At 44.0% G+C, this 19,921-nt stretch overlaps 1 protein-coding gene and 1 non-coding gene across 6 annotated transcripts in view; both read right to left on the bottom strand.

The window, feature by feature from the left end:
* Positions 1-19,921, bottom strand: part of PXYLP1 (2-phosphoxylose phosphatase 1) — a 94,595-nt gene that overhangs the window by 31,378 nt on the left and 43,296 nt on the right. The window contains exon 1 of one of the 5 annotated variants that reach the window (XM_029061849.2): positions 4,762-4,865. The exons of the other annotated variants lie outside the window; for them this stretch is intronic. Within the exon in view, the coding sequence (XP_028917682.1) occupies positions 4,762-4,792 (31 nt within the window). The 5' untranslated portion in view covers positions 4,793-4,865. Of the gene's footprint in view, positions 1-4,761; positions 4,866-19,921 lie in introns of those variants that run through there. 5 annotated transcript variants of the gene reach the window in all.
* On the bottom strand, positions 11,786-11,923 carry LOC114816185. Its single transcript, XR_003763955.1, has one exon. It is a non-coding gene; the product is annotated as a small nucleolar RNA SNORA7 (small nucleolar RNA).

Raw genomic sequence — 19,921 nt, forward strand, 5'->3', positions numbered from 1 at the left:
CAGAGGAGTCGTCGGGTACATCCGTATGGATGTTGAAGTCTCCGAGGATCAGAGTGGACAGAGAGAAGGAGAGAAGGAAGGTGAGAAAGGGGTCAAGGTGGTTGAAGAAGTCGGAGGTGGGACCGGGAGGGCGGTAGATGACGGCGACAAGTAACTGGAGGGGGTGGTAGAGGCGAATGATATGGGCTTCGAAGGAGGGGAAGGAGAGGGAGGGGGGAGGAGGGATAGTGCGGAAGCGGCAACGGGGCTTACTGTGTGCAGGGCACTATACTAAGCTCGTGGGAGAGTACAATGCAACAAAATAACAGAAACATTCCCTGCCCACAACAAGCTTACAGTCTAGAGGGGGAGACAGATAATATAAATACGTAAAATCACAGAAATGTACATAAGTGCTGTGGGGCTGGGAGGGGGGATGAATAAAGGGACCAAGACAAGGTGATGTAGAAGGGAGTGATAATGGTGACGACAGTGGTATTTGTGAAGTGCATACTGTATGTCTAACACTGTTCTAAGCACTGGGGTGGATAGAGGCTAATCAGGTTGGACACAGTCCCTGTCCCAGGTGGGGCTCACAGATTTAACCCCCATTTTATAGAAGAGGTAACTGAGACACAGAGAAGTTAAGTAACAGAGCAGCCAAGTAGTGGAAGAGCTGGGATTAGAACCCAGGTCCTTCTGACTCCCAGGCCCGTGCTCTATCCCAGCTCCGCCACTACTTGTCTGCTCTGAAACTTCTCTGTGTTACCTCATCTATAAAATGGGGAGGAGGGCTTAGTCAGGGAAGGCCTCTTGCAGGAGATGTGCCTTCAATAAGTCTTTGAAGGTGGGGAGAGCAATTATCAGTCAGATATATAGAGGGAGGGCATTCCTAGCCAGAGGCAGGAGGTGGGCAAGAGGATAGATGAGATTGAGGTGCAGTGGAAAGGTTGGCATTAGAAGAGTGAATTGTGCTGGCTGGGCTGTGGTAGGGGAGTAGTGGGGTGAGGTAGGAGGGGGCCAGAATGAAGAAGGAATTTCCTGCCTTGCAGAGGCTGACTGCTTTTGGCTCAAGCAGAGGATGACTGCCTGTTTTCCAGTTTATTTCCAGGCTATTCATATGCAACTGAGTTTCCACCCAACTGTTTGGCATTTAGAGAGAAGTAGCATGGCATAATGGATAGAGTCAGGCCTGGGAGTCAGGAGGTCATGAATTCTAATCCCAGCTCCACCATTTCTCTGTTGTGTGGCCTCAGGCAAGTCAGTTCACTTCTCTGTGACTCAGTTACCTCATCTGTAACATGGAGATTGAGAGTGTGAGTCCCACATGAGACAGGGACTGTGTCCAACCTGATTTGCTTCTATCCACCCCAGCACTTAGGACAGTGCCGGGCACAGAGTAAGAGCTTAACAAATACAACAACTATTACTATTATATTACAGACCCCCATCTGCAAGGCATATATACTTGGAGTTTTTCTCGGACTGTTGATCACCATCTGTAGACTAAATCAGAAGCATACAATGAGTCCCAAATCTTACTCCCACAGTGAAATCAAAACTCACCACATTGTGTTTTGTTCCAAAACAGGAACAAAATCTCAGATATTTAGTTCCAAATTTGAGTCTATCTGAACAGGTGTAGACAAATAAGGGCCTGTGAGTGGCCTATGGTCAGAATAAGTTGCAAGTCGCTTTCTTCTCACGGGCCCCTTTTCACCTGCTTACAAACCTGTGGCTCAAGCAAATGTTAGCTCTGGGGGATGAAAGCTCAGCCCTATCTGGAGCTAGGAAATTGAAGATTGGAGGAAGGGACTCTTAAATGAATCGGTGAGCTGTGCCTGCTAGCCAAGTAGGTTCAATATTTGTGATGTACTTATGTCTATCTCTAGGCTTGAGCTTCAGGAACCAGGACACATTAAACCAGAATTTTGTGGGGAGGGGGCAGAGGAACCATGCCAAGACAGATGACAGAAGGAGCATGATCTAGGGGATAGAGCACGGGCCTGGGAGTCAGAAGGACCTGAGTCCTAGTCCTGGCTCCGCCACTTGTCTGCTGTGGGACCTCGGGCAAGTCACTTCACTTCTCTGGGCCTGTTATCTCATCTGTAAAATGGTGGATTAACATTGTGAGCCCCATGTGGGACATGGACTGTGTCCAACCTGATTACCTTGTAATCAGGGGATTACAGCTGCCACTTGTCAACTGTGTGACTGTGGGCAAGTCACTTAACTTCTCTGTGCCTCAGTTACCTCATCTGTAAAAGGGGGATTAACTGTGAGCCTCACATGGGACAAACTGATTATCCTGTATCGACCCCAGCGCTTAGAACAGTGCTCTGCACATAGTAAGCGCTTAACAAATACCAACATTATTATTATTATTATTATTATTATTATTAATCAGGCTTAGAACAGTGCCTGGCAATACTAAGTGGTTTGCAAATGCCATTATTAATGAATAAGTAAATAAATAAACTGAGGCTAGACATCCCATAGACTAGGGAGTGTGGCTGGGCAAATTGAAACTAAAATTAAAGACCATCATAAAGATTGATAGGTCACCAATATGATCTGCCTAGAAAATGAAGGAAATGGTTTTACAATTCTAATACAGACAAAAGGGGAAATGGGTTGTTGAAAGAAAACACTATTCCCCGGGGGAGGAAGTCAAAGGCCTAATTAGTATTCCTTATCACTGAGGAGCATCTGAGGGGAAACCTCAGAATCAGACTTCACTGTGGCTCACAGACCAGCAAGGCACAATCTAGGCTGCAATCAACAAAAGGGGTGGTCCCTTCTGGACGGACGCCTCAAGAAGGTCAAGAGGCAAAGAGAAGCAGGCTGAGAAGCTGCATGGCCCAGTGGCAAGACATCAGGACAGGGAGTGAGTGCACTCATTCGAAGCATTCAATATTTATTGAGTGCTTACTGTGGGCACAGCACAGTACTAAGTGCCTGGAAAGAACATAGTGCAATAAAGAGATACAACCAGAACACCTGGGTTCTAATTCTGGCTCCCCCACTTAATCGCTGCGTGACCTTGGGCAAGCTACTTCGCTTCTCTACACCTCATTTTCCTCAGCTGTAAAATGGGGATTAAACTACCTGTTTCTCCCTTCTCCTCGGACTGTGAGTCTGTGAGGGATAGGGACTGTGTCTGATCTGATTCTCTTCAATCTACTCCAGCCTTTAGCACAGTGTGTGACACAGAGTAACCATTTAACAAGTGCCCCCCAAAGAAGAAAGAGCCAAACAGGCCGGGAGAGCCACAAACTCGACAGCACAACAAAGGATGATCTCTGTGTGGGGATGGGACGGTTGGAACTGTGGGTCACGGGATGGCACCAGTAATAGAAGCCCACCGTCGGTGGCACCGCCCAGGCCCCTGATGAACTAGTTTCTGATTTTTTTACACCCCAAGTGACCACGTCTACTCTCCAATCACCGACCGGGGAGCTACCTGGAGCTTTTTATACCTTGGAGGGGAGAGGGAGAGAAAAGAAGTAAGCGGACAACTCGGACTACCCCTTCGATATGTCCGTTTGTCAAATAGTCAGGGAAGATGTCTCTTTATTGTTGTACTGTACTCTCCCAAGCGCTTAGTACAGTTCTCTGCACACAGTAGGTGCTCGATAAATACAACTGAATAACAGACAAAGCCTCTCAAGTCTCCTATGAAAGAATGGCTTACTGTCTCAGACTACATAAACTCAGTCCCCATTAACCTACATTTCCCACAAGGTGAAAGTGAGATCAAAATTAAGGAAATAGAGGAGCCCGATTCGGAAAGAACGGTAAAGGAAGAGAAGGCCATAGGTTGGCTACTTGCCGGAATAAGCAGCAGCTGTAGCAGAGAAGAACAATGTTTCAGGACCCCCACACCCTCTCTGTCATCTTTGCTTTCGCGCCCCTCTTAAAAAGATCGTCCTCGGTTTGAAGTGATAAACCTGACGTTTATGAGTATCGGTTTGAGGTGATAAATCTGACGTCTAGAGGTAAAGATGTTCAAACCTTCCCACGTTTTAGCTGTAATTCCAATATTGGATTTTTAGAAAATCAGGCATTTCAGAAGACTTAAACATCATAACATGAACGATTAGAAAATTCAACTGCTGTAGATTTTGTTTACCAGAGCTGGAAATAATGCGGAACTAAATATACTACAGGGGACTCATGTCCCCCCAAAATGTGGAGGACCTTCTGGGACTCACCAGCATTGGCATAGATCTATAGGACCTTAAAAAAAAATAAGGGAGGACCTCGTCTCCTAAAATCTATAACACAAAACAACTCATAGAGTCAATCAATTGGGCACTGAAAAATCCCTCAATCAGATCATTAACACTGATGCTGCTAACACTGTTAGTAATTACCATTAAAAAAGTTAAATTTTAAATTACAATAAACATCTTAAACCTATTTTAAACGTGGCCATCTTTTTTTCCTTTAAAATGCATCAATCCAAGGAAAGTTTTTGTAAAAACAGAGTAAGCATCAACTGCAATCTTTTCAACACATATTTAAAAATATATCCTATTTTCTCTACCTTTGAAGCACTGTAAAATACCCTTCATTCTACGAAGATAGAAAATATGTTCAGCATTCATGCATTAATCAAAGAAAAACAAGCCATATACTACAGTAAAAAGAAAACTTATAACTACCTCACATCCAAACCTTCAAGATCCTTAGAAAATATTACGTACGGCACAAGAATTACAACAACACAATTTCCAGATACAAATCATTTAAAAAACAAGAGTTCCCATAAAAGTTTACCTAAAAGCAGAAGCCACGTGAGAAAAGTCATAATTTCTGGTCCCGTTGGACTCCCAAGTACCAGGGGTACTGTTCAGACACTGGATGATTTAGTCTGCAAAATTTTCCTACCAAAGTATGCCTTAAAACTGATATTCGTAAGACAGAAGGCACTTTCAGTGGAGTATAAGCAAAGCACACAAGCCAATTGAATGACGTGGAAGCCAACTCATGCAACAGAAATTCAGTGGAGTGAGAACCCTTATTCTAGCCTGTTGCCTCCAGTACTGTCAACTTTACAGAATGAAAATTAGGGTAGGTGGTAATATCTCACCTCCTTCCAAACCAAAGCCTGGAAAATTTTGAAAAGGAAATGGTTTTAGACAATCAAACCGCTGTAAGAAGTTGAACGTACCAAGTTAGAGCATTTATTTCCCCTCCCTTTTATTTTTCTTTGCTTATTACAATTACCCTGATGCATGTTTTTCCACTAGTTTTATTAACAACAACAACAGTTTTATGGGCACCCATAATGTGCATGTTCTAAATTAGGCACTGGAACAAAGATAGAGCATGTTCCTTGCCTTCATGGAACTTTCACTCTAAGCTGAACACCTATTAATATCTGCCTCCACCTCTCATCTGTAAACTCGTCTGGGCAGGGAATGTGTCTGCCAATTTTATTGATATTGTACTCTCCCAAGTGCTTAGTACAGTGTTCTGCACATAGTAAGTGCTCAGTAAATACCACTGATGATTAACCAGGAGAGAGTAGAGATGATGAGCCACAAGAAAAAAAGTATCAAAACAGATTCATAGGCAGTGGTACTCATTAAATGCAAAAGATATCTAACACTTTTTTCTTTGAAGAGTCATATATTTTTACTCTTTTGAGTTTATTTTCTCCTTCACAGTGGGTTTGTGTGGCAAACTCGAGTAAAGTGAGAAGCAATTATGATGGAGAAGAAAAGACGAGAGGACAGCAAGGATGTGTTTTTCTATATCTCTGCCACCCCCAGCTCTTTCCACCTTGTCAGAGGCTTCTTGTATGAGGTCTCTGGTTAGGAGTAGGATAGAGTAGTGAAAATTTAGGTAAAAGACAAATAGTGGCCTTTACACAAGAATTCTTTTTTTTATATAATGTGACACTACCAAGTACATCTTTGGCTTCAAACAAATAATTTCATTTTAGCATTAAGATGGGAGCAGCGTGGCCTAGAGGAAAGAGCAGGGGCCTGAAAGTCAGAGGACCTGGGTTCCAAGCCCAGCCCCGCCACTTGCCTGCTTTGGGACTTTGGGTAAAAATGTTGGTATTTGTTAAGCGCTTACTATGTGCCGAGCACTGTTCTAAGCACTGGGATAGATACAGGGTAATCAGGTTGTCCCACGGGAGGCTCACAGTTAATCCCCATTTTCCAGATGAGGGAACTGAGGCACAGAGAAGTTAAGTGACCTGCCCACAGTCACACAGCTGACAAGTGGCAGAGTCGGGATTCGAACTCATGATCTCTGACTCCCAAGCCCGGGCTCTTTCCACTGAGCCACGCTGCTTCTCACTTAACTTCTCTGTGCCTCAGTTTACTCATCTGTAGACCGTGTCCAATCTGATTATCTTGTATAATCAAGTAGTGCATGTTCAGTACAGCGCTTAGTAGAGAATAGGCATTTTTAACAAACGCCACAGAGCAGTGAATGAGATAGGTAAAACCAAAACTGTCAATCTAGCCGTTCTGATACATTTCGCCACACCTCTTACAGAAGAGTAGCACTGTGGCCTAGTGGATAAAGCACAGTGGTTCCAGCAGCCGGAAAGCCAATCTCCTCAGATTGGGGTTAAATCCGACTGTCCATTCAGACCCTGGGTTGGGGGGGGAGGGGTGGGCAGTGAGTTTCTACATTGGCATCTGCCCACAAGATAACTGGGCAAGTGTGGCCATTCTTCCCGGATGTGTCTTATGGGCCCCCAGCTTGCTGTGGCCCGTTTCACGGCAGGCAACACCCCGGCCACAAGCATTAAATAAGTCTAAGGCGCCTGGACCTAATATGCCACTCTGCTCTGCGCTTCCAATATATTAAAATGAGAAAGGTCTCAGGTTTTTGGCCACCCCAGTGTTCACTATCAGCAGTCTAGGATATTCCTAATCCGTTTTCTAGGAGCTGCCGTTCAGGTGTCAGAGGCTTAAAAAACTAGAAAATGTCCAACCCAAACACACCAATCTGCTATGTACTCCCGTGGGAAGAAATGAAACACCTTCTTCATCATTATATATTGGTAGCAGTGAGAGGTGATTATTTTCCTATGAATGGATGGCTGATGGCTTACCGACTGAAGCACTCATCAGTTACACTGCCTGAACCAAAGTGCGCATTTTCAAATGCTAATTTTAAATTACAGAAGTAGCCACTCTAATCAGTTGCCACCATGCCTCGTAGCAATCAGAAGTCCACACTTAAAGCTAAGTATTCTCATCACAGCAAAGCGCATTGGCTCACAGCCTGTTGTATTATTGTAGCAGGATTCTTTTCTTGTCTAAAATGCTTTCCAATTTCAAAAATACTGAGCAAGCTTTACAGTCACTCAAGGTAGTCTTTTGAGGAAAAAGAGTCCTTACCCATTTCACCATCCAGAGATGGTCTCGACTCAAATGACATCTCTAGGTAAAGATCAAAATTTTACCAAGAGGTCCTGAAATAAGGGGGATTTCCCACAGCTTCCACAGGAAATAAAAAAAATACATCTAGATTTGGATGGAGATAGATAAGAAAGAAAAGATCAAAAGGGGGGTATTTAAAGATATGGAGCACCCCTTTGAAAGAATCTCAGTGAAGAAATTATTTGACCCACAGCAGGTAGAACAAACCAAGGCTCAATTCGAACTTTATTGCTGTGTTGCCCTCTAGTGCCATATTGTCCTTCCCTTTGGAGGGCACGACCCAAGGTGAGATCCTAACCCAGGCATGCTATTGGGCCTGCAAAGCCTTGAAAGCACCACAAGATTCAAGTTCACCAGGTATGGTCCTTGATGAGCCAGTGTGAATAATAATAAAAATAATAACAATGGTATTTTAAGCGTTTACTATGTGCCAAGCACTGTACTAAATCCTGGCGTAGATACAAGGTAATCAGGTTGTCTCATGTGGGGCTCACAGTCTTAATTCCCATTTTACAGATAAGGTAACGGAGGCCCAGCGAAGTTAAGTGGCTTGCCCGAAATCACACGGCTGATAAGTGGTGGAGCCGGGAGTAGAACCCACAACCTCTGGCTTCCAAGCCCGGGCTCTTGCCACTAAGCCATGCCGCTTCTCTACAGGCAGGCGATGCAGTCACTTCCCCATTCAGGGTGAGTAGTGTGTTCTTAAATAGGGCTGCCTAGACATCAGTGAACACTATTCCTGCCTCACCTGGAGGATTAAGCGCTTAGTACAGTGCTCTGCACACAGTAAGTGCTCAATAAATTCGACTGAATGAATGAATTGAACAACCAATACCCTGGATTAGTCATATACCCCTCTAACGTGGGACAACCTGATTACCTCATATCTATCCAAGCACTTAGAACAGTGCTTGGCAAAAAGAAAGCACTTACCAACTATCATCATTAATCATTAGTTAATAATAATTGTGGTATTTTAAGCGCTTACATGTGCCTGGCACTGTACTGAGCACCAGGGTGGATACAAGTAAATTGGGTTGGACATAGTGCCTGTCCCACACGGGGCTCACAGTCTTAATCCCCATTTCACAGATGAGGTAACCGAGGCACAGATAAATTAAGTGACTCACCCAAGCTCACATAGCAGACAGGTGGCTGAACTGGGATTAGAACCCACATCCTTCTGACTCCCAGGCCCGTGCTCTACCCACTAGGCCATACTGCTTCCTCAGCCAATCGCTCAGTCCTGAAGTAGAACATTCTAGAAGGCTCTCGAAGCCCAAAAGCCCTGAGCTGCAGAGCTCCACACCTCCAGAGGGTGACGGAAAACACCCAGGCTTGGTGGGCCCTCCCGGGTATCACCTTTAGAGAGCAAACAGTCAGGTGAGCCTAAATGGCACCTCGGTTTCCCAAAAAGTGTCCGACTCACGGGCCTTTAGGATGGGGGGAGAACCTCGGTCTGTCAGATTAGGAAAGGGAGAGGAGGTCCCAGGTGGGTGAAAAAGCGTGAGCGTGGGGATGGAAGCGGGGCAATTAAAGGGGAGTATAGCTAGAAGATAAGTTTGGGAAGAAAGAGAAGAAGGTGAGCTGGGGTGGAGCTGACAAAGACAGCCCATATGAAAGTGGGGAGAGTTGTCGGCGAACCTTGAATCCCACCACAAGCTTGAGTAGAGAAGCAGCCGCCACATTCCAGGAAGCCAGTCAGTCAATCGTATTTATTGAACACCTGTGTGCAGAGTACTGTACTAACTGCTTGGGAGAGCACAACATAACCATAAACAGAAACATTCCCTGCCCATAACGAGCTTACAGTCTAGAGGGGGAGATGGACATAATATAAATAAATGACAGATATGTACATAAGTGCTGTGCAGCTGGAAGGGGGATGAATTAAAAGGAGCAAGTCAGAGTGACGCAGAAGGGAGTGAGAGAAGATGAAAGGGAGGCTTAGTCGGGGAAGGTCTCTCTGAAATGTGCCTTCACATAAGGATTTGAAGGAGGGTGGGGAAGTATAATTGTCTTTTTGACAACCATGGAGCCTCTAGACTGTAAGTTTACTGAGGGGGGGAACATGTCTGCCAACTCTGTTGGAGTGAACTCTCCCAAGCGCTTAAGTACAGTGCTCTGCATTCAGCAAGCGCTCAATAAATACCATCGATGACGATGATGAATCCACCCAAAGTGAGGATACCTAGGTGAAACTGGATCCTCAACTGAAAATCCTGTCAGTCCCCAATTCAATGCCTCAGAAACCAAAGAGGCTTCCAAGAACACAACCACAGTACTTTCGAGATGGCTTCACTGTATTTACTTTGAAGTTACAGAGAATACTAAAAATAGTCCACAAGGATCTGAAAAGCAATACACTTCCTCCACTTGAGATAAACTGTTAAATGAATGGAGGAAATAGTTATGGATGAGACCATAATTCAAGAGAGAACAGGCAACCTCTTTCCCTCTCCTGCTGAACAGGAAATTGCTCAGGATGCAGGAACATAAATAACTGAAAACAAACTGACAGATATTTTACCAAGAAACAGCTCTACTGGGAATTGAAAAGGATAGCCATGCATTCAATATAAAGTCAAATCTTTTGGTAAAATGAGAAGTTCTAACATAATCAAAAAGCTGTTTTTTAATAATCATAATAATTATGGTATTGGTTAAGTGCTTACTATGTGCCAGGCACTGTACTAAACACTGGGATGGATACAAGCAAATGAGATTGGACACAGTTCCTGTCCCGTATGGGGGCTCATAGCCTTAATTCCCATTTTACAGGTGAGGTAACTGAGGCACAGGGAAGTGAAGTGGCTTGCCCAAGGCCACAGAGCAGACAACTGGCAGAACCAGGATTAGAACCCAAGACCTGATTCGTAAGCCCATGCTCCATCCACTATGCCACACTGCTCCTCTAATTTAAAAAGTGAATATTTATTTAGAACTGGACTAACAGACTAGATGGTTAAATAGACCATACCCTTCACTTGATAGTCAACCCACCCTCCGTCCCACAGCATTTATGTACGTATCCACCTCCCCTTTTAGACTGTCAGCTCACTGTGGGCAGTGAACGTGTCTACCAGCTCTGCTTTACTGTACTCTCCCAAGTGATTTGTACAGTGCTCTGTAACCAGTAAGCACTTAATATCATTGATTGACCGATTCATTCCAGAAAGATGAAGACTGAGAAGAGATACGATCGAAGCTAATTAAATAAGGAGTCAGAAGTGGAAACCTGGATTTGTTGTTCACCAAATCCCACAAGACTAGGATAAAGCAGAGCACTAAAACTTTAAAGTTATAGATTCAAAACAAATAATAATATAAAAAAAAACTTCCTTACAAAGCAAATTGTAAGTACGTACGATTGGTTACCATAGAAAGCCATGAAGGACAAATGTAACAGCAAGTGGGTTTGGGATATATTTTCAGACATTCTGTCTACAATGGGTTATCAGCATAAAAGTTAACTGATGAACCAATGGTATTTACTGAGGACTTACTATGTGCACAGCACTACACTAAACACTTGGGAGAGTACAATACAACAGAGTTGGCCAACACCTTCCCTGCCCACAACGAGCTTACCGTCTAGAGAGGGAGACAGAGATATAAATAAATGATAACACATAATTTAAAGACATAGAATAATAACAGTAATGATGGTATTTATTAAGCACTTACTATGTGCCAAGCACTGGTACCTAAGTGCATCAGGGTTTGTGTGGGGTGAATATCAAATACCCAGAGATCACACAGAGCCTGTAAGCTCCCTGAGGGCAGGATTAGTGTTCACCTACTCTACTGTACTCTCTCCTAAGTGCTCAGTACAGTACCCTGAACACATTAAGTGCTCCATAAATACCACTGATTGAATGACTGGCCGTGGAAAAGTTAGTGGTGTTTAATTTGAAGGATCAAAAACAGTTCAAATAGAGACATGAGCATTAGCCAGCCCTAAAACATTAAGATTGATGTCAAGGAGCTTCCCCAAACAACCTTTTGTCTATGGGTCGGATAGACAATTAACCTGATCCAGAGGTGGCATTAAGTTACTCGTTTAGAATTTGTTCTTGCTAATTAATGCCAGATCCTCTAGCTGCCAGTCTCCAAATGTTGAATAGTCTGTGTTCCAAAATGGTTTCTCAAACGTGCAGTCTTGTCTTGTTTTATGCCCTCGAGTCATTTCCAACCCATAGCGACACCAAGGACACATCCCTCCCAGAAAGCTCCGCTCTCCGTCTGCAACCGTTCCAGTGGTGGATCCAGAGAGTTTTCTTGGTAAAAATACAGAAGCAATTTACCATTGCCGCCTTCTGTGCAGTAAACTCGAGTGTCTGCTCTCAACTCTCTCTCGTGCCGGTGCTGCCCGGCACGGGTGAATTTTGGCTTGTAGCAGATTGCCTTCCATTCGCTAGCCACTGCCCAAGCTAGGAATGGAAAGGCTAAGCCTCTGCTTGACTCTCCCTCCTGTAGCTAAGACTGGGAAAGTACTGGAAACCCTCCAGGTGTGACCCTGAGATGGGCAAAGATATGGTACTTTGATGAAATAATAATTCTGGGACAAAACCATTTTAATAAGATATGAAATGTGCTGATCTGCACTGTCACCCATAAATCTCCAAGACACAATACACAATGAACAATCACTCCTTGATGATAATGAGAAAAAGCAAAAAAAGAGAGTTTTAATAATTCCATTATGAATTGGAATTACACTAGTAAGCCTGTGCAACTCCTAGAATTGTAACTGTTTTAGATTTCATCGTCTTTTTCATTTGCATTATTAGAATTACTGTATTATTTATTTAACTTACTTTTCTATGTCTAACACATAAGCTTGAGACCAAAGTCCTACGCTACAATCCTTGATCCTGTCAGCTTCCCATGAGAAAAGCTTCTTCAGAGCAATGAATAAAATCATCACAGCACCTGGCAAGCCCATTATCCTGAGGAATTTCAATGCACAATTTGGCAGCAATGCTGACACATGGCTAAAAACAATCAGGCCTCGAGGAATCGGAAAAATGAACAGTGGTTTCCCTCTCGCTCGGCGAGTACTCCAAGTACTCCATCAAACTTGAGAAAACCATCACAGAGGCACCCACCTCTAAAACAGGTTACTTTATTCGTTAAATCACTGCTCATCAGCATCAACCAGTCTCAAAAGATTTAATCAACTCTATTTGTGGGTGGCGTTATACTGGGCACTTCCATACTCAACCCCATCTCGTTGCCAATACGCACCATGCGATGACGAGGGTGGTTAGCAACTGGAAGAGATGGCGTTATCACTCACAGGCTGACTGGGCTGTGAAGTCGTTAGCCCGGCACTGGCTGAGGTTGGGTTGCCTGCAAAAAGACGGGTGCTGGAAGCACCTCATTTTGAAGAGCGCTTTCCCCACTTGTAATAGTAGCAGGAGCAGTGCCCACTTTGGGTAGTGCACTGAACTAGATGCTTAAGAACTACAGAATAGCCAAATGCAACAGTCGCTGCCCACAAGGAGCTTACGCTCTAACAGGAGAGACAGATATAGAGAGATTTACAACAGTGGCTGTCTGGGATCGGCCTGGAAGATGGACACTTGTGGTCTCAGACCTGGAAATCTCCCCCAAGATAGGAGTGAGGGATGCTGTCTTGCTCCTTCAAAGCCTTGCTGAAGGCACGTCTCCTCCAAGAGGCCTTCCCTGACTAAGCCCTCCTTTCCTCTTCTCCCACTCCTTTCTGCACCACCTTGACTTGTTCTCTTTATTCATCCCACATCCCATATGTTCCACGGAATTTATGTACATATCTGTAATTCATGTCCATCTCCCCCTCTAGATTGCAAGCTCATTTTAGGCAGGGACTGTATCTGTTAGATTGATATACTGTGCTCTCCCAGGCACTTAGTACAGTGCTCTGTACGCAGTAAACACCAAATAAATATGATTAACTGACTGCTCCTCTGCAAAACAACTGACCTTGCTTGCAAATCTCCTGTTCTAATGTGTTTAGCACTTTCTGGCTTTTGCCTATTTAGTAGTGCTCTGGGAGACGGGGTGTTTTTTTTTTTTGCATTGCTGCTCTTGTTGTTCATTTCTTGTTTTTCTTCCTTAACTTTCACAAGTATACCTTTCCACCCATAACAATGATAACAATAACAAAAATAACAATAATTGTGATATTTGTTAAGTGCTTACTATGTGCCAAGCATTATACTGAGGTTGATGCAAGATAATCAGGTCCCACATGGGGCTCACAGTCAAAGTAGAACAGGTACTGAATTTCCATTTTGCAGATGAGGGAACTGAGGCACAGAGAACTGAAGTCACTTGCCCAAGGTCACACACAGAAGACACGTGGCTGAGCCAAGATTAGAACCCAGGTCCTCTGACTCTCAGGCCCGGGCTCTTTCCACTAGGCGACACTGCTTCTATTCAGTCACTCAGCGTCTTATTCAAGGATGGTTTATGAAATGAGGGCGGGCACAGTTGAAGCTGCTTAGGTTGAGGTCTCAAAGAATGCAGCCAATCCCCTGCGCGATGGCTGGATGGGGAAACCATCACCACTAAAGTGTAGGCTCTGCGGGTGCTTGGGACATCCTTTCTCCTCTTGGCCTTTGGTGCCTCACCCTAAAGGCCAGGGGCTAGCCACGGGGCACAATGATCTCTTCATAGAAAGGGCACATGAAGCAGCAAGAAGGAAAACCAGCATGGTCTAGTGGTTAGAGCACAAGTCTGGGAGTCAGGAGGACCTGGGTTCTAATCTCCGCTCCCCACTTGTCTGCTGTGTGACCTGAAGTAAGTCACTTAACTTGTCTATGCCTCAGATCCCTCATGTATAAAATGGGGATTAAGACTGTGAGCCCCATGAGGGACAAGGACTGTGTTCAACATGATTACCTTCTATCCACCCCCGTGCTTAGCACAGTGCCTGGTACAAAGTGCTTAATAAATACTATTAAAAAAACTCTCGCAATGACACACGCTAATGAATGCAATCTTACTGTCAGTGATGGTAACTTCCAAACAAAGGTCAGCTTTTTCTATAAGGTATGTTATCCTGTGAGCCATGCACTGTACTAAGCACTGGGGCAGATACATGCTAATCAAGTTGGATACAGTCCATGTCCCTCATGGGGCTTGCAGTTTTACTCCCCATTTTACAGATGAGGAAACTGCAGCCCAGAGAAGTGAAGAGTCTTGCCCAAGGGCCCATGGCATAAAAGTGGCAGAGCTGGGGTTAGAACCCAGTTCCTCTGACTCCCAAATCTGTGCTCTATCCACTAGGCCATGCTACTTCTCTTCTCTTCTATTCACTTCTATACAAGATGAAGTCAACTCATATATTCCCAACATTTTCAGAGTTTAAAATGTCAGGCAGCAGTTACGTTGCCAAACATTAAACACTGAACAATATCAAAATCAAGCTAGTTATAAATGCAAGAATTGAATAATTATTTACATTATGTGCAAATCAAATGCTCCTTAAATGGGACTGGTAAACAAAGAACGAATCATACCACTTGTATATTTAGACAGGGTGGAATCAATGGAAAATAGCCAGCCCCCTTCTAGGTAGTTAGGTTGGACTTAATGGAGTTAAATGAAAAGCAATGATTTCAAGAGGGAGAAGAGGGAAAGAAAAAGGGAAATCCAAGCAGAGAGCCTGGCCTGAAAGATGGCTTAGATGAAGGCGAGGGAAAATCGGGTGAGATATGTGGGACAGAGACTGTGTCCAACCTAACTTGTATCTACCCTAGCGCTTAGAGCAGTGCTTGACACATAGTAGGTGCTTAACAATTATAATAATGATAATAAAATAGTAACAGCAATGACAAGCTTTAAAGAAAGGTGTCTGAGAGAAACAAAGGAGGAGGGCTGGAAATTGGAGAAGACTAGGGCAATGAGGAAGTCCAGAAAGTCTTTTGAGGCAATGGGTGAGGATCTTAATTCCCATTTCAGAGCAATGGGAAGCCACTGAAAGTTTCCTATTCTGTGAGGGAGCAGAATGATCAAAGTGACAGGGTATGTCCATTTCGGAAATGCTCGATAAATGCTATTCATTGACTGCCTGAGTGGATGGGGTGGTAGTACTGGTGACGAGGACTCTAGAAGGGAGGAAGTTGCTGGAATGGGAGATGAGAGAGCCTACACCAAGATAATGATTTTGGGATGGAGGGGCACAGGCAGATTTCAGAGATGTCATTTTAAAAAGGTCAGGATTTTAGTAACAGGTTAGCTGTGTAAGGCAAGGGACAGTGACACCCATCCCTCAAATGAGGTTCGTTGATCTTTTATTTTTATTTTTTGGGTTATTTTTCCAGCCATCTCAGTGAATGATTAAGAGGACAGGGAAAGACAGCTTCGTAGGACATTCTCAAGCACGCCATAAAAGAGACATTACCTGGAGAAAAATTACACTGTTGTCAGAGCTCAACAAGAGGCAAAAAAATGGGCTCCGCCTGAGTGAACGAAGCAGGGCTAATCTTTCTGCAGAAAAGGATTTAGTCACAACACTTCAGTCTTCTAAAACCATATTGATGACCCCAAGGTAAAGCATCATCCTTAATCCTTAATCGAGCACAGGCTTGGGAGTCAGAGATTGTGGGTTCTAATCCCAACTCTGCTACTTGTCAGCTGTGTGACTTTGGGCAAGTCACTTAACTTCTCTGTGCCTCAGTTACCTCATCTGTAAAATGGGGATTAAGACTCTGAGCCCTACATGGAACAACCTGATTAGCTTGTATCTACCCCAGTGCTGAGAACAGTGCTTGGCACATAGTAAGTGCTCAACAAATACCAGCATCACCATCATCAACAATCTCATGAGGGAAATTATGAATGTGGCCTGACCACTGCTTAATGAGATGAAAATGTGCATCAGTAATGCATCCTGAATATGCTGATATTTCATATACATTCTCCAGACTGCAAGCTCCTCGTGGGCAGGGAATGTGTCTATCAACTCTGTTGTATTGCACTCTCCCAAGCGCTTAGTACAGTGCTCTGCACTCAGTAAGCACTCGATAAATACCACTGATGATGATGATGAAGAAATACTATTTATCGATTGATCCATTAAATACAACAGGGGGCTCAACAAGCAGGTCCTGGCAAAAAATCACAGCCCGGCAGCCGCTGTTGATGCAAACAGCATCTGGGAGTCCTTTCCGTGAAGCTCCTTTCTATATGAAGCACAAAGGCTTCATAGACCACACCACTTGAAGGAATAGCATGAGCCACACAAATCATGGAGTTACGTAAAATCAATATTGACACACTCCTTGCTGAGACAAAGGGCCACAGATGCACACGCTATAAAACAAGAATGCCTGAAAACAAATAATGCTAACAAACAAGAGTGGCAGTGACAGGGATGCCAAAGCCAAAAAGATATATTACTGAACCAAAAGCTTCTTTCCAATTCTTTTAATTCCTATTCTCAAAAGCAGTCAATGCTAATTTGATCTAATTTAGCAGCACACACAAAAGGAGTGAACACATCGAAATATTCATGTTAGGCCCTCATCATCTTATTTTATAAAGGCCAGGCACGTCATATGGGAAGTTTTAAATACACATTTAGTTAGGATGCCAGGTTTGGGCATTTATAATGGGATATTTATAATCAGTCATGAAGAAATATAACATTTTCTAAGTCGATCCTTTTATAACAAAGCTGCTTCTGGCTTTCCTAGCATAGCTTGTAGCTTTTAATTACTTTTCCCACCACGTGGATGACTCCCAAATCCGCCTCACTAACTGGGCCGGGCCGCCCCTCTTTCTCCATAACCTTGCGATTCCTCCTGCCTCCGGGACATCTCTCTATGGATGTCCCACTGACACTTCAAGTTCAACATGTCCAAAACTGATCTCCTCAGTCTCCTTCCCAAATCCTTTCCTCCACATAACTATCCCATCACAATTGGCATGGCCACCATCCTCCCCGTCTCTCAACCCTTGGCATTATCTTTGACCCCTCCCTCTATTTCCATACCGATATTCAGCCTGTCCGTTCTTCCTCTAGAACATTTTGGAGAATCCTCCCCTTCTCTCTAACCCAATTGCCACCACGCTAGGCTGGAACCTGGCATATCCTGACTCAACCGCTTCTCCACCCGCTTAGCAGTCTTCTCGGCCTCAAAGCTCTCCATTTTTCTAAAATGTCATTCTGTACACTTCTCCCCACTTCCAAAAACTGTCAGTGGGTTACCTCTTCCTCTCTGCATCAAACAGAAACTCTGGACCACTGTTGTTGAAGCACCCAATTGGCTCGACACCCTTCAATCATTCTTTCATTCATTCAATCGCATTTATTAAGCACTTACTGTCTGCAGGGGACTGTACTAAGCGCTTGGGAAAGTACAATACAGCAATAAAGATTGACAATCCCTGTCCACAACGTTCTCCCACTACTTAAGCTCGACTTCTCCATTTCTCTGAAGCCAGACTACTCACTGTGCCTCTTTCTTGTCTCTCCTGAAGCCAACCTCTTCCTTACATCCTCTCCCCTGTTTGGAAATCCCTCCCCCTTCACATCCAATAAGCCAGGGCTCTCCATATCTTCAGAGCCCTTCTGAACTAATAGCTCCTGCTGAAGAAGCAGCAGCATGGCCTAGTGGATAGAAAACGGGCCTGGGACTCAGAAGGACCTGGGTTCTAATCCCGGCTCTACCATTTGTCTGCTCCGTGACCTTGGGCAAGTTACTTCATTTCTCTGGGCCTCAGCTCCCTCATCTGGAAAATGGAGAATACGACTGTGAGCCCCAGACTGTGAGCCTCAGGTGAGACATGGACTGTGTCCAACCTAATTAGCTTTTATAAACCCCTGCGCTTAGTACAGTGCCCGGTAAAAAAGTAAGCGCTTAAAAAATACCATAAAAAAGCCTTCCTGATTGGCATATTCTCTCCTCCAAAGCCATTTGGCCCTTCCCTGTCACGTAAAAACTTGGGCACAAACTCCAACCTCTGGAGCCCTTACGTGCCTTTATATGCTAGCATTTCCTCAGAGCTGGAACTTATTTTAGTGCTGGTTTCCCCCGTCAGATCTGAAGCTCCTTGAGTGCAGGTATGACATCTATTTATTATTTTGTACTCTCTCAAAGGCTTAATAACACAGTAGGTGCACAATAAATCCACTTAACTGACTCATCAAAATTAGATGGGCTTCATTTGAAAATGAGATACCCAAAAGAAAGTATTCAAATCTACTAATGAAAGGAAAATTCAGCAATTTAACTTTTGAAGAAAAAGTTTTGAGGGTTATTTTGAGAATTCATGAAATCTGAATTTCCACATGCCCTGCTAGGCAATCAATCAATCAGTGGTATTTACTGAGCACTTACTGTGCACAGAGGACTGTTCTAAGTGCTTGGGAGAATACATTATAGGCAGTGAAAAGTGTTTCTCCTAGAAAGTCAGGCTGAGGAAGTCTGATAGAATGATAGGTGCCATAATGTTGGGGATGGCAGGTTCCCTTGGGCCCCTCTTCCTCCCCCAACCAAATCCAGATGCCCCGTCCCTTTCCAGCTGCAGTACCAACCGGGATCCCTGTGTTGGTGTACCAGGGTTTAGGGGTTGCCAACTCTCCCAAAAAGTTTAAGAATCTTTATGTACAAATGTACTCGTATTTCGATTATATATTACTACATATCCAATTTATACTGATGTCTTTCTCCCCCTCTAGACTGCTGTACCCTCATTCATTGTACCCTCTCAAGCACTTAGTACAGTGACCTGCACACAGTAAGCGCTCAATACATTCCACTGATTGATTGAACAACTTTTTTAATGTAATATAATGAAAATAAAGTCATGGTTTCCATATCAAAAAGATATCAACTTTTGTAGTGAAATCTCTAGAAACTTTTGCAAGGGCCCATAGTAAAAGAAATTGTATTCCTGAAGCACTGGGAAAAAATACTCATTAGACATGGTCCTTGTCCCTTGGGATTAGAAGTCAGGTCCTCTGACTTCTAGACTTGTGTTCTTTCCATTAGGCCATACTGCTTCTCTCTCTCTCCATCTCTCACACAAAGTTCAGTGCTCAGCACACAGGAAGCGCTCAGTAAATACCACTGATTGATTATGGAATTTCAAAGGATGAGGACAAAAAGCTACCTAGATGAGTGTTCCCCAACTGCTCATCAGAAAACTGGTGCCTATCATTATCAATCGGTGACATTAGTGAAGAGCTTACTTTGTGCAGAACACTGTACTAAGACCTTGGAGAATACAATACAACAGAGTTGGCAGACACATTCCCTGCTCACCACTAGATCCTTAGCTCATCTGAGCCACCGCTGGTGGTAGTCCTCTCGGTTAGCATTCCATTTGGGAACTTACTGGAGCAACGGCAGAGTCCATCCCCATCCTTACGTTTCAGCCCCTAAGCTCTGCTCTTCCTTCCACTGGATTCCCGCAATAGACTCTAAACTCATCCCCGTAGACTGTAAATTCCTTGAGGGTGGGGATCATGTTTACCAACCTGATTGTACTGGAATAATTAATTATGGCAATTATGGCGCTTAAGTGCTTAT

Source organism: Ornithorhynchus anatinus, chromosome 1 (genome assembly GCF_004115215.2).
Source record: "Ornithorhynchus anatinus isolate Pmale09 chromosome 1, mOrnAna1.pri.v4, whole genome shotgun sequence".
Taxonomy (NCBI): Eukaryota; Metazoa; Chordata; class Mammalia; order Monotremata; family Ornithorhynchidae; genus Ornithorhynchus; species Ornithorhynchus anatinus.